Raw genomic sequence first — 14,532 nt, 5'->3', positions numbered from 1 at the left:
TGGTAAGACACAGAATTCATTTGTAAACAGCAATTAAGATAACATATTACTTTTTGAGGGAAGATTAGTATGCTAATTTTAGAAGGCAAATACTGCTTAGTAAATATACAGTCTCTTACAGATTAAAGCACTCAACTGAATGGTATGTTCTAACCATTTAGAGTGCTAAAAGAAAAGGTCTTGAAAGAAAAGACAACGTTAAGGAGCTGAAACACTAATATCATAGTACCTGTATCAATGGAAAACTGTGTCTTTAAGTTCTAGCGTAAACAATAAGATGAGACACAATCTGTAAAGGATATACAATTGCTTTTGTTAGGAATGCATTATTTGGGCAGAGAGTTCCCTAAAGATTTAGGCATGCTTTGAAAAATCATTAGATTTACTTTGGTTTTACTGAATGTTTAGGCTGAAGCTCAGTGCAATAGAAAAGATTTCTGTTGTTTTCTAGATACAAGTGATACCGGTGTCTAAATATCAAGCTCACTAGAATACATCTGCCAAAGATCTTACTAAATATTTATATAGAGCAGAGATATAACATCAAGTATCAACAGAACCCAACACAAAGGGTTCTCAAAACTACACAGCTCAATACCCAGTGCTCATCACAAGTGCCCTCCTTAATCCCCATCACCTATGCCCCTCTGGTAACTATCAGTTTGTTGTCTATAGTTAAGAGTTTGTTTCTTGGTTTGCCTCTCTCTTTTTTTCCCCTATGATCATTTGTTTTGTTTCTCAAATGCCACATATGAGTGAAATCATGTGTCCAACCTGTTTTATTATGGCTATGCATTCTGGTTTTGGCACAAATCATTTATTTAGTCTTTTGACTAGATTTATTCAGGCTTTGGATATAATCAATCTATCAGCACTAAAATAAAGCTGAATGCAATTCCTTTCTGGGCTAGAAATACACAACTGTATCTACTAAGCAAAACTAGCATGTGGTTAACTGAAGAAACGGTGAGCAGGATGAATAGGATTGGGAACTAAAACTGACTGAGGTCATCAACTCACTATAGTTGACCGAGGTATGGTAATTGCAGCAATACAATCAATTATTTTATACTCCTACTGGGTCAGTCATTGAAAAACACTCAGCATAATGAATTCCAGAATGGAGAGCAGGCATGAATGAATCCCTTCCTGTGTGAGTTATGCATGTGGTGCCATATAGATTAGCACTGGACAAGGGGTGAGGAGGAGACCAAAGGAAAGATGAACATAATCTATAAGATAAAATTAAAAATGCACTTGGGGGAGTAGAGCTATGGATTACTAGGTACTAGAGGAAGCAGACCATCTATTTGTTAAGGCTACTGGAGACAGTTTGGTTCATTTTGAACAAATAAATAAGAGGCACAAGCAGTGATACAACAAACAGGTCTCTCAATTAGACTGTCTTTGAAATGATCAACAAAATGAGAGTCTTTGAAAAGATCAGGTTCCTGACTGCAGAAACATGCAGTATGTATAAAGAGTGTAAAGAAACAGGTGCCTGAGTGGGAAAAGGACTAAGTTGTTTAGATGTTGCCAGGACAGGACTAAAAGCACTGAGACTCCAAGTAAATAAAAGTACTGTCCGTCACTAGAAATGGCCACTAGAATCAAAATGAAATACATTCTCTACAAAACACGTAACTATTAGCACCAAGTTCACCTGGGTGACTAGGGCTGAAGTTAGTCAACACTCACTTCTGAAATCCAGGACCTTAAAGAGGTTGTTTCTCCCATCACCACTTTTACCCTTGTTTTCTTTCAGAATTTCCAGGAATCAATGCTTCCAACTGTTCAAAATTACAATGTATATGATGAGTATAATGTATTTGTGTTTATCTTTCTCTTCTATGGCTTTAGGCTTATGGTTAAGGGAGACTTAAGTGAGCGTGGAAACTGGAAACAAAGAAACTTTTCGCCTATTGCCCATTTCCATTTTCGCCTGGGCATCCCCAGAAAAAGCCCTTTTGGGGTTCTAACCTCTCAGATCCTGTTGTGTGCGAGCACCGCCCATGCTCTGCCTCGGCATTCGAAGAGAAGTTCTCAATGGTGTATGTCTCTGTTCATCCAGGTAAGCAAGGTCCTCCAAGTGGGCAGAGCTTGTGGCTGACAAGACAGAAAAGTTTAGTCAGAATACGTAAGCTTAGAAAACTTTCAGTTAGTCTGTACCTCCCAAACTTGGGAATCAGAGATTACTCCAGCATATATATTTACCAGGAGTTTTGCTGAACTCAATGTCCTCACCAGTGTCTAGAACACGTGCCAGGGAAAAAAATGTCAAGAGTCGTCTTCAGCTCCTTCATCACTGTCAATTGCCTGAGCTTATGAAGAGGACTGGCAATAAGTTAGCAAACACATTAGTACTCGATAACAAAGATTATTAGTTTTTGCTTCTTTTGGGTCACAAATGCCATTTGTAGAACAAGGTATAAACGTCATCAGATTGAGCTGTAAGAAAAACATGAAGTTCTATTTTCAACATTTTCCCTTCATGTTCAAGAATGAAACATGAAAACATTCTGAAAACATTTTTCACCTGTATGTATATATTAGAAAGATGGGCACCTGGGACAACAGACTGAGAACTGCTAAAGAGCATTTAGGGAACTGTCAATGTCCATGAATTCTAAAAAGCACTTTGTTGTCCTCTGAACATAGGTAATAATGGTCTCCCATTGAATGAAGAAACCCTTTAACCCAGGCACAACACAGAGAGAGAAAATGGCACAAGAAAGGGGGATACATGGGTATTGGCACTGCTGTATACTGAGAGCTGTTGGGTCCATTCACAATAAACCAAAAAATGAAGAAATTAAGAATCAGAAAGTGCTGGGCACAAAAATAGTTTTTAACAACAACAACACAACCCCCAAACTTCTGTCAGAAAATAATTATTTAGAGCTTATAAATTATTAATGAAACTGTTGATTCAATCTGTTGCCAATTATGTAAGATACTGTGTCGGGGGTTACTCAGTTATTCAATGACAATTATTTACCCAGAGTTTACTGTGTGCTAGGCCCTGTTTTTGATGCCCTCCCTGGCTTAGCTGCCAGTTTGCCTCTGGTGACTGTTTTGAGTGGGTGAGAAGAAACAAACTGAGATCATTCTTGGCTGGAGAGCTCTAATGAAGTATTGTCCACATCCCCAATTGAGATAAGACACAAACAACAATACACAGTGGATTATGACTAAGTGGCACAAAGAAAGTCACAAAGTGCTCTCTGGGCTGAAAAAGGGAGTGAAAAGACAGATAAAACAGAAAAGAGAGGAAAACAGAAAAGAACAAGAGAGAACATGTGCCAGAGATCTATATTCCCCTCATCCTTCAACTAATGCAATTAGCTCAGTTACTTGGGTCTACTGGAAACCAAGATGACAGGAACTTAACTAGATCACAGATATACTTTCTATGAGGAAATAAAAGTCTCTGGAAGCTAGTCCAGGGAACTAAACCAAGAAAGGAAGTCAAATGCCATGTTACACATCAGTGGGAGAGTCTCAGAGGAATAAGAGATAATCTTGATTTCCGCATTCTGAAATTAAAACTATCCAGAATAGATAACTATTTAATCTTTTATTTAAAAACACTGGAGACAGTGACTCTTATACCATTCCCACTGGGAGAGTAACAGAGGAATAAGAGATAATCTTGATCTCTGCGTTCTGAAATTAAAACTATCCAGGAAAGATAACTGCATGATTTTTCATTTAAAAACACTGGGGACGATGACTTACACCATTCCCACTGGTACTCTAATGTGGTTCTGTGAATTAGTTCTTTCTGAAGTTTAATAGTGTCTCTCCTGCTTTAATCAAAGTCTGTTTTGTTTGGTTCTTCATATGTGTAGCTATCCCCCACCACCCCCAAGGGGGGGAACCCTCAGAGGTCCCATTCCCATAGAGCTCTCCTTGGAGCTCAGAAATATTAGCATCAGCTGAGCAGGGCTCCTTTCACAGAGATTGGAGTTTCAGCTTTGTGGGGCCTTTCTTCAAGTTTCTATAGTTTAACAATCCCACCCTCCTCTTGTTCCACAGGCTCAGAGGTGGTAGCTGCTTCCGGCAGTTGCCAAACCCATACTACCTCTGTGTTTTCTTTTTACCTTTCCAGTTCATTTAAACATAGTCTACCATTCTTTATATATTGAATTTTCTGTTAAAATACCTGTGGTTCCTGCCTCCTGGCTAGCCCCAACTGGTACAGAATAGAAAATAATGGAGAAGCAATCCTTTCAGATATGTATGTTGATAATAAAGCAGCATCACAGAATGAAGACGTGAGAGGAATCTTAAAGGTCATCCGGTCCAGAGGTCAGCAAACTAAGGCCTGTAGATGAATTCTGGCCTCCTGCCTATTTTTGTAAATAAAGTTTTATTGGAACACAGCCTTGCCTATTCATCAAGTATTCATTTACAACAGAGTTGAGTAGTTGCCAGAGAGGCCATTTTGGCCTGCAAAGTCTAAAATATTTACTAGATGGTCTTTATATACAAAGTGTTTTGACCCTAAATTAGTTAAATCCCCTCATTTTATATATTAGGAGACAGTATAGTGACTTGTCTGCAGTGAATCACTCATTTATGGCAGAGTCTGGCCTCAAAACCAGCTATCTGGCCCGTCAATCCAGTGAGTGCTATTTGCATTGTACCATCTCTCCCTCTTTAAAGCTAAACAGATTTAATTCTCTCTTAAGAATCTTAGTTTTCATCCTTTCTTCATCTTTGTCACTTTCCCTCAACTCTGTTTTTTATGGCTTCAAAGATAAGTAATCAAACTTGGGCAATAGTAAAGACCTTGTATGCAAAGTGAAGAGGCCTGTGATTGCAGGCTAATAAATCTCTAGGCTTCAAATATTTTCCACAGTAAGAAACAAAAGAACAAATAAAAGCCCCAAATTTGTAATTTTTTTTAGTAAGAAAAAATATGTAAAGTTACTTTCTAAAGCTGATAAACTGAAGAGTAATATGAAAGAACTATCAGTGACAATGAGAATCTTTTACTCACATTAAAACACAATGCAAACAAAACCTTAACAGGTGTATGAGTGTTAAGTTTTGAATTACCGTTATGGCAATATTTGATGGCACATTATATAATTTTAAAGCAAGGTTCTCTTATTAAAATGGTTCTACGTGCCAACACACTAACATGGTTTGATGCATTTTAATAAAAAGACGTTTATTTCATTAACAGTGGGCAGAACGATAGAGAAATATACAACATGGAGTGGAGCAAAAAGCTGTGTTAAGAAAAAAAAAATCCCAGGGTCTTTCTTTTTTCTATATTATGTTCATCTATGACTCTTTTAAAGGGAGCTCTATACTTTGAGTACAGATTTGAGCAACAGTTAGATAATCAATTCTCATTTGTCTTTAATGGAAAGATCTGGCAGGTACTTTTAGCCACAGCCTAGTTTTCACAGGGTCAGCTTTCTATTCAAAGAGCTGCTGGCAACATTTGTTAAATATAAATGGTTAATGTGAACTTAACAAGTTTTGCTAAACTAATCTTCACCATCACAATTCCTAGGAAAATGGACATCAATTGTTCTACTGCTTTATTTCACAAGATCAAGAAATGTCATAAATATGTTTTGGAATGAGCACATGTCTCACTTTCAGCCAGATGACATTAGGGGAAAAAGACAAATACTACAGTTACTGAATGAACAGTTCATTCCTTCACAAATCCAAATACTCATAGGCAAACAGTGAACTAAGGAAGAGCAGTGATCTTTGGTATTAAGGGCTATAGCTCTGAAGCCCTGATTCAGGGCACAGATTTGAATCAGCCGATGGGGAACTATTGTTTTAATCAGGATTGCAAATACATTTTATTTAGTGTTACTTACATCTATTAAAACATTTGTTCTTTTTCTTATGTTAGCAATTAAAATCTTTTTTGTTGATATCTGAATCTATAACAATTTTCTTTATCAAATATTCCAATATTTTTTCACAGCCTTTCTTCTTTATTAAATCATAATTCTCCTTAGTCTTATTCTGTTTCTCACTGCTTAATCATTTTCAAAATTCTTGCCCATTATTTAAAGGAATATGAGATAAATATTGGAAAGCTGAGGCAGGAGACCTGAGATTCTGTTAGCTGGGGCTCTGTGTTCTGCTAGTTGTACACATTTACTCTCCCTCATAATCTCTTGAAACTTCTATTTGCAAGCCACTTTCTGAGAGAAAGTCTTCGTCTTAGTTTGTCAAACATCTCAATCTTTGTCACAAAATTTGCTAAGGCTATATTTTCTCTGCTTCCCTGACAGATCCTCTAGTCAAAATTAATTGCTTCTCCCCTTTAGCAACCACATACATATATTGCTAACTAGGACCTATGTTATTCAGCAACTTGCTTACATGGCTGTCTTCCCTTATTATAGTAGGTTCTTGAGGGTGAGAAAGTAATGTCTGATTCATCTTTGATAACCCTATCCCCTCAGAGTAAATCAGAGTACCGTGCACATAATGCTTAATATAGAACTGAATTCCAGACTGGTCCTATGTAGATTTAGATATATCTGGCTCTGTCCTCACCCTCTTCATTGCTCTGTTTAATGCTTAACAGACATCACTATGATAATATGCTCAGCTCCAATGATGTTCATATAACCAACCTTCCTTCCTCCCTCCCTCCCTCCCTCCTTTCCTTCCTTCCTTCCTTCTGATCCCTCTTCCCTCTTCTATTTTTTTTCTAAAGTACATATCGCTTTCTACCATGCTATATAAATAACTTACTAAGATTATTTTATTTGCCCTGGCTAGAATGTAAGGTCCATGAGGGGGGAATTTCTGTTTTGTTTACTGATGATTCTCAAGTGTTTCAAATAGTGCCTGGCACATACATGCTCAATAAATGCTTGCCTAATAACTGAATAATTGTATTTAATATACACTTTGTGTTTGACTACATTTAAATGATCAATGAATAAAAAATTAGGTTGTGTCTTATGGGGTTATTTGAAAGCTAAGGATGAAGCAGGTGGCTATAGCAACAATGCCTTGCACATCATCATCACATACAAATACCAATGACAGATCTATAAGGACACACATATCCCCACCTCATAGTGGTACTCTTACTGTGAAACTGTGCTGGCCAATTTTTCTGAGATAATTTCATCAAGTTAATACTATATTTAATGAACACTTTCCAGATACAAGCATAGGAGATAATTAGGTAAGTCGAAGTGAACTGAAGAAAGAGGAAAAACAAATCTACTTAAAAATTTTTATGTGAAAAGAAAATGTTTTTAAAAAGTAAACTTCTATGTAAAATCTATCTCTAAGTAAAATCTATGTCATTAAAGGTCCAAGAGGGAAGTGGAAAAAGGGAGCACATATATATACATATATATATATATTTTTTTTTTGAGACTTCATAGGATTGGAACAGCTGACTCATTTATAGAACATTTAACTGACATACTTTTTTGAAGTCAAAATAACTTAAATAAGTGGGCAGAAAAAAATCCAGCAGACATTTGGTACAAAACATTCCAGAGGCAACTCTATATTGAGTATAAAACCCATTTGAATTGTTTCTTCTTAGATCAGGTGTTACTAGTGCAAACAGGTTTTAGTAGCACGATTATCATTCTGGCTGACCTGAGCAGGGATCTTGGATGACGTTGTCTGCTACAGCCTGGGCAAGAAGCCACTCTGCTGTCCTTATGCCCTTGATTCATAAAGCCAACACTCTGACTGCTGAAAAGCCCATTTTTTCCTCTTTATAAAATCCTCATTAAGCTTCTGATTGGATTCATCCAAATCCCCCATGATTCCGATTTTGCATTTACCTGATTCTTAAGATCCTTTTCTTAGGAAAATGTGCAGCTCCAAACATTAACAAGTAGATGGTGAGAGTTTATATTGTAACTGACTTCTGCTGCTTATAATTCCTTGAAGACTCCTCATTTTCACACAAAGCCCTGAGGACAGCTGCTGCAAGTGAACATTTCCTGCTTCCCACATCCCTCTAATTCACAGCCAGTCTCCTTTTAAGACATCCAGGATGACCAGAGACATCCTACTCTCTGATAATTTCTGCCATGCAACCGCAAATCCACAAGGTTCTCCACTTCCTTCCAACTACAAAGGGCTTAAAAAATAAACATGCAGTAGTGGTTCACATTTTGAAAACAATAAAAGACAGTAGTTTTTATTTTTCATATCTTAGAATTTTAATTTAAAGGTGTATGAACATCCAAATTTATATTCAGAAAACTAAGCTTAAGACTTAATGCTACAGATTGCCCATACTTACCTTAATCACTTTATCATTGGAGAGGGGAACTAGGTGGAAAGGGAAGGCTTTTCCTTTTTCTTTTGTATTTTTTGGCTTGAATTTGAATTTTTATTTGATTTGCATATTTATTATGTAACACACATGATTTTTTTTAATTTCTAGAATATGTCAGCAGGAACCACTGGGAAAGGAAATTATGGCTCATTTTTGTTTTGTTTTCTTCCTTGTTATTTCTCTATATTAAAAAAAATCTAATAAATGCTATTTTTTAAGGCAAAAAAGAAGAAACTCTCCTAAACCATTTTCTCAACTCTACTGATACCTGATGATTCACTCCCTATAATACTGCATAATACCCCACAAGCTTTTAAAGAACTATCTTCTCTAACTCCTGGCTCTCCTCCTTCAGTCCATCCTATACAGATGGCTATTCAGCCATTTTCTAAACAGCATATTGGATAGTATAGCTCCTGCTTATACTCCTGACTAGCAACAAAATAAACCTAACATTTATCATCAGAGCATATAAGCTCCTTGGTATCACCTTCAACATCATTTTGTACTATTTCTTCACTGTATCCCACGGTTTGGTCATGCTGAAATAATGTGCCAACTTCTTTAACTTCTTAGTAACTCCTTCCTCTTTTCTGTGATTTCTTATTTGTCCTTCTCTGTGATGTCTTCTATTCCTCTCCACCCTTTCCCTTTGCACTCAGATGCTTCCCTCCTCTGTATGATACTTTATAAATTACTGTATTATTTATAAATATACCAAAATTACTGTAAATTTGACACTGACTATTTTACCAACACAACAATGGTTGTCAATTAGAATTCCATCCTGTAATTCTCCATAAAATTCTTATCTTAATATTTGCTGAAGTCAGTGTCCCAAAGAATATGCAAAAACTTTCTTTAAGTCTAAGTGTAGCCACAAATATATTGATGCTTATAAGCGGTAAAGTTTGTAAATGGCAGTTAGCAAAAAATATATCACGAGAGGTAGTTTAGAAGCCATCCAAATTCATAAATTAGATGACAATTCCCTGAAAATTGAACATAACTTAAAAGATTTTATTAAGTAACTAGGATATCAGTTCTTACAAGATAAAATTCTAAATAAACAAGAATCTTACAATCCATGTAAATGAAAGAGTGTACTCTTCGCCTACTACTCTTGCTTGCTTTGTGAAGTTTTTATTTTTTTTTTTATTTTTTATTTTTTTCAACATTTATTTATTTTTGGGACAGAGAGAGACAGAGCATGAACGGGGGAGGGGCAGAGAGAGAGGGAGACACAGAATTGGAAACAGGCTCCAGGCTCTGAGCCATCAGCCCAGAGCCCGACGCGGGGCTCGAACTCACGGAGCACGAGATCGTGACCTGGCTGAAGTCGGACGCTTAACCGACTGCGCCACCCAGGCGCCCCGTGAAGTTTTTAAAAAAAAAAACAAAAACCATTTCAAATGGCAAACTTTTTTTTTAACCTGGTGATTAAAATACCTGGTATGGAAAACTGGGTTCTATTCTCTGTGATAGAGCTTAACAGTTAATTTCTCCTACATGTATTAGAGAAATAATTGGTGACTCACTGATACTTCTGAAAGCTGCCTTGTGCTGATTTCTAGAAAGCAGTAGTGTTAGAAAACCTTAGAGGGAAGAATTATATCTGGCTAATTAGTCCTGGACAATTCTTTGTACACACTAGTATCTGCATAGGGTAAAATAATAATTCTACAGATATTTATGCTCAAGAAGGGCAAAGTGGGTGATGGGCATTGAGGAGGGCACCTGTTGGGATGAGCACTGGGTGTTGTATGGAAACCAATTTGACAATAAATTTCATATTAAAAAAATAAATAAAATTAAATACAATTTAAAATGTAAAAAAAAAAAAGGGCAAAGTATTTTATAATTTCTCCAGTAAAGAGAGGACAAGAAAGCTTATATTTCTGTCTTCTACTAAATGCTCAATGCCCTTCTCAAATAACAGAGCCAGAACTTTCTTAGAAATCACTGTAGCTTAAATAAATTGGGATGTACCATTAAGGTTGGTAGCTATATTTCCCCAATTTTATATAAGCAAGGGTTTATATGTTTCTCTCCTGGAAAGACTGAATTTGCCTGGCCCTTTCTAAGTTATAGCATTCTAAAGCATAATATGACATCATCCCTGGGGACCAACATATTCCAAAGAACCTAGGAGGGAAAAGTTTTTTGCTACTATGTAAAAATGAATAATCTTGAAAAATACATATTAAACTGTCTACACTTACTGATCTTCCAGATGAGCCATCACCACATAATCACATGTGATGACTGATGCTGATGGTCTCCCAGAGGACAGAACAAAGAGTAATGTTTTAGAAAAGTACAAAAAGGCAAGAAGCATCACACTATTATCTGCATAACATAAATCATTACACCTGGGAAATAAGAGCTCTTAACTATAATAGGTATTTTATTATTTTGTGTCCGTGAGATAAACCTTTTAGGCATTCATCGAGCAAGTAAGAAAGACAATCACGACTATGATTTCGTATTAGGGACAAAGTGTAGATGATGCTGCATTTTGAAAATGCCCGACTGCCCAACTATCTGCAAAAGCTCCTGGTCTGACTTACTCTCTTTTTTTTTTTTTTTTTACTTTATTTAAAAAACTTTTCTTTATTTATTTCTTTATCTATTTATTTATTTAGAGAGACAGAGAGAGAGAGAGAGAGAGAACTAGTGAGCGCATGCATGTGCGTGGCGCAGGAGCAGAGGGAGGAATCTTAAGCGGACTCTACGCATGCAGGGCTCACTCTCATGACTGAGATCATGACCTGAGCTAAGATCAAGAGTCAGACGCTTAACCGATTGAGGCACCCAGGCATCCCTTGACATTCCTTTATGACTTTCTGACTGAGCCTGCTAGTAGTGTCTGAGTTCTTCTTTAGCACTTGTAGGTACCTGGTGATTCTTCTACGATAGGATGGATATGGTGGAAATATTGAGCTCATGGACTGGGAAGCTAAATTCTTGCCTGCCTGCCTCTCCTTCAAACTATGGATGATGATTTCTAATAATATAAATTCTACTGAAATACTCTTCAATTTAATGTTTTTTTTTTAAACTAATGTTTTTAAAAACCACAGACTGAAATCTTTTCAAAGACTTCAGATATGAAAAAAATACTTTTAGAAATTCAACCATACACTTTACAGGTTTTACTTATGATTTTGTGAGTGTTTTTACACATTTTGGGAGCAGAATCACCACTTGAGCATGAGCCTTCCCCCAGGTTCAAAAAGATATCCACATGCATATTAGCCACACAAAAGAACAGTCAAAGAAGATGAATAGAAAATTCTGTTAAAGCAGAATTTACTTTCATTTCAGTATACACGCCAGTAAAATGGTCAATTTTTAAAAACTCTTACCTGCTACTGAATTTGGCCGTGGCATAAGATACAGAGGAATAGACTGTACTGACTGCGACAGAACAGTTTCCAAATTCCTCTCAGGGATCTTATTCAGACTATAGGTGGAAGCCGTCATGTTTTCATCTACTCGATACAAACACGAATCCATACTGGATTTTTGAGACTGCCAAGGTTTCAGGTTTCCTCCAGATCCTAATTCTTTACTGCTTTCCCCAACATATTTTGTGCGTTCCACGTTTTCAGAATAGCTTGTCAATGTAGCTAAAAAAGAGAGTAAAACAAGTTAAAAAAAACCAAAACACCCATAAACCTAGAGATTAATTTGTTCATTATTATCCAAATTCGTGACTAGATAATAAGAGCAGTAGTAATATTTTTTTAAAAGTTGCTGATGATCATTTCATCTCCACCATGAAGTTTAAATAATCAAAACCAAAATATAACGATCTCCTACATATTCTCTCTCACATCTCTCATACATTTAGTTTAACAACTCTCTCTGAATGGAACTAAACAAATTTGTATATCAATGCTAAAAGATCTAAAACTAGGACCTATGAATGTGAAAAATTTCAGAATTTCATCAAAAAGGGAATTTAAAGAATTTTCATGGATTGCTGGAAAGCCCCACAGTTCTCAAAAAGATCTTTATACTCTTTTTATCCCACATTTTCCTCTCCCTCATTTAAATTTATTTCCTTTCACATGTAATAATGAATTAGAAAAAAATAAGAGGTCTTAAGTAGATGCTAACATAGGAGAAATAATCTGTCCAAATAAGGAAACAGTACAGGGCTTTCTTGTACAGCTACCCTCTGTAGCTCTAACCCTAGATGTCCCTTAATGAAATCAAACAAAAACAAAAATCTAGAATTTTATCTAGTCTTACCATTAATTATAAACAGGACTTAGAAACATTTTCATTAAGCCTTGAAATGCAATGGTTAACAACAATAAAATCTAGATTATAAAAATCTTAGCAATAATTATAAGAATAAAACAGGTCATTCTAGGAGAATTTTTTTATTTTTATTTATTTTTAAAAAGTGTTTATTTTTGAGAGAGAGAGAGTGAGCAGGGGAAGGGTAGAGAGAGAGTGAGACAGAATCCCAAGCAGGCTCCACGCTGTCAGCGCTATGGGGGCTCAATCTCACAAACTATAAGATCATGACTTGAGCCAAAATCAAGAGCTGAATGCTCAACCAACTGAGCCACCCAGGTGCCCCATCCGTGGAGAATTTTTAATGTTAGTTCATATTCTCTTCTTACATCTTCAATGTACCTATTATTAAAAGAAGAGACCTAAGTTTTTAAGGTAATTTCCATGGTGCCTCTTTGTGAGGTTTTCTCTGTGGAAATTTAAATGGGAGTTCTGGATTTTGTAGTAACAAAGGTAAAAGATGAGCTAACAAATGGTTGCCTTCCAGCCTTTTTGCTCTTTACAATAATACATCTGAGAATTAAGTGCTGCCAAGTGGCCTTGGTATCTTCACTGATACCAAGAGAGCCCAGTTCCATGGCAATATCTCCCTGTCAACTCCATCAGAGAGGGCAGTCATCGTTACACTTCTGACAGATGACAATGCTCCCCATCCCTGCCTAGTCATGACAGGTCCTTTTTAATATATTGTCCCTGTTATCTTTTATATAAGGTTGGACTCAATTTGTTAGAATTTTGTTAAGGACTTTCATATCTTGTTCATGACACATGCTGGTCTGTAGTTTACTTTTTATGTAATGTCTTTGTCTGGTTTGGTGTGGAGGTAACATTGGCCTCATAAAGTGTTCCTTTCACTTCAACTTCTTGGAGCAGTTTGTGTAGAAATGGTATAATTTCTTCCTTAAGTATTTGATAGAATTTACCTGCCAGGGCATCTTTCCCTTGCAGGAAAGTGTTAAACAACAAATTCAATTTATATTTAACAGCTATGAAGTTATTCAAGTTATCTCTTTCTTCTCGAATGAGCTCTGGTCATTTGTTATTTCAAGGAATTTGTCCATGTCATGTAAACTGTCAGATTTATTGGCATAAAGTTGCTCATGACATTCCCTTATCCTTTTAATGTCTGTGGGTCTATAATGATAGACTCTCGCATTCCTGATTTTGGCAATTTGTATCTTCTTTTTCTCCTGGTTAATATGGCTAGGGGGTTATTAATGTGATTTTCTCAAAGAACCAGCTTTCAGTTTCATTAATTTTCTCTATTCCTATTTTATTGATTTCTGCTCTTTATTATTTCCTACTTTGCTTACTTTGATTTGAATTTCTTTTTTTTGGTGTTGCTGTTTCTTAAGAAGTTTAGTTCACTAATGGAATAAATTTCTCTTTTCTAAAATAAGCATCTAATGCTATAAATTTCCTTCTAGGCACTTGTTTAGCTGCATTCTAAAAATTTTGAGGTTTTGTTTTCACTATTTTTCAATTAAAAATATTTCTAAATTCCAATGTGATTAAAAAAAATTTTTTTAAATGTTTTATTATTTATTTTTGAGAGAGACAGTCAGAGCATGAGTGGGGGAGGGGCAGAGAGACAGGGAGACACAGAATCTGAAGCAGCTCCAGGCTCTGAGCTGTCAGCACAGAGACTGATGCAGGGCTCGAACCCACAAACTGCGAGATCATGACCTGAGCCAAAGTCGACTCTTAACTGACTGAGTCATCCAGGCGCCCCTCCAATGTGATTTTTTTTTGACCCAAATATTATTTAGAAATATGTTGCTTAATTTCTAAGCATTTGTGAAATTTCCTGATATTTTTCTTTAAAAAAATTTTTTTTAACATTTATTTTTGAGAGAGTGAGAGAGAGTGAGCAGGGAAGGGTAGAGAGAGAGGGAGGCAGAATCTGAAGCAGG

The 14,532-nt window shown here is 36.2% G+C and overlaps 1 protein-coding gene across 9 annotated transcripts in view; it reads right to left on the bottom strand.

Annotated features, from left to right (window-relative positions):
- Positions 1 to 14,532, bottom strand: part of TANC2 (tetratricopeptide repeat, ankyrin repeat and coiled-coil containing 2) — a 371,370-nt gene that overhangs the window by 121,152 nt on the left and 235,686 nt on the right. For all 9 annotated transcript variants that reach the window (XM_040452033.1, XM_040452035.1, XM_040452036.1 and 6 more), the window contains 2 exons: positions 11,677 to 11,940; positions 1,981 to 2,106 (listed from right to left, as the gene is read on the bottom strand). In XM_040452033.1, the coding sequence (XP_040307967.1) occupies positions 1,981 to 2,106; positions 11,677 to 11,940 (390 nt within the window). The remainder of the gene's footprint in view (positions 1 to 1,980; positions 2,107 to 11,676; positions 11,941 to 14,532) is intronic.

The sequence above is a fragment of the Herpailurus yagouaroundi genome, unplaced genomic scaffold (assembly GCF_014898765.1).
Source record: "Herpailurus yagouaroundi ecotype Mexico unplaced genomic scaffold, PumYag 206, whole genome shotgun sequence".
In the NCBI taxonomy this organism is placed as follows: Eukaryota; Metazoa; Chordata; class Mammalia; order Carnivora; family Felidae; genus Herpailurus; species Herpailurus yagouaroundi.
Note: the sequence above shows the minus strand (reverse complement) of the source record. Positions and strands in the feature narration are given on the sequence as shown.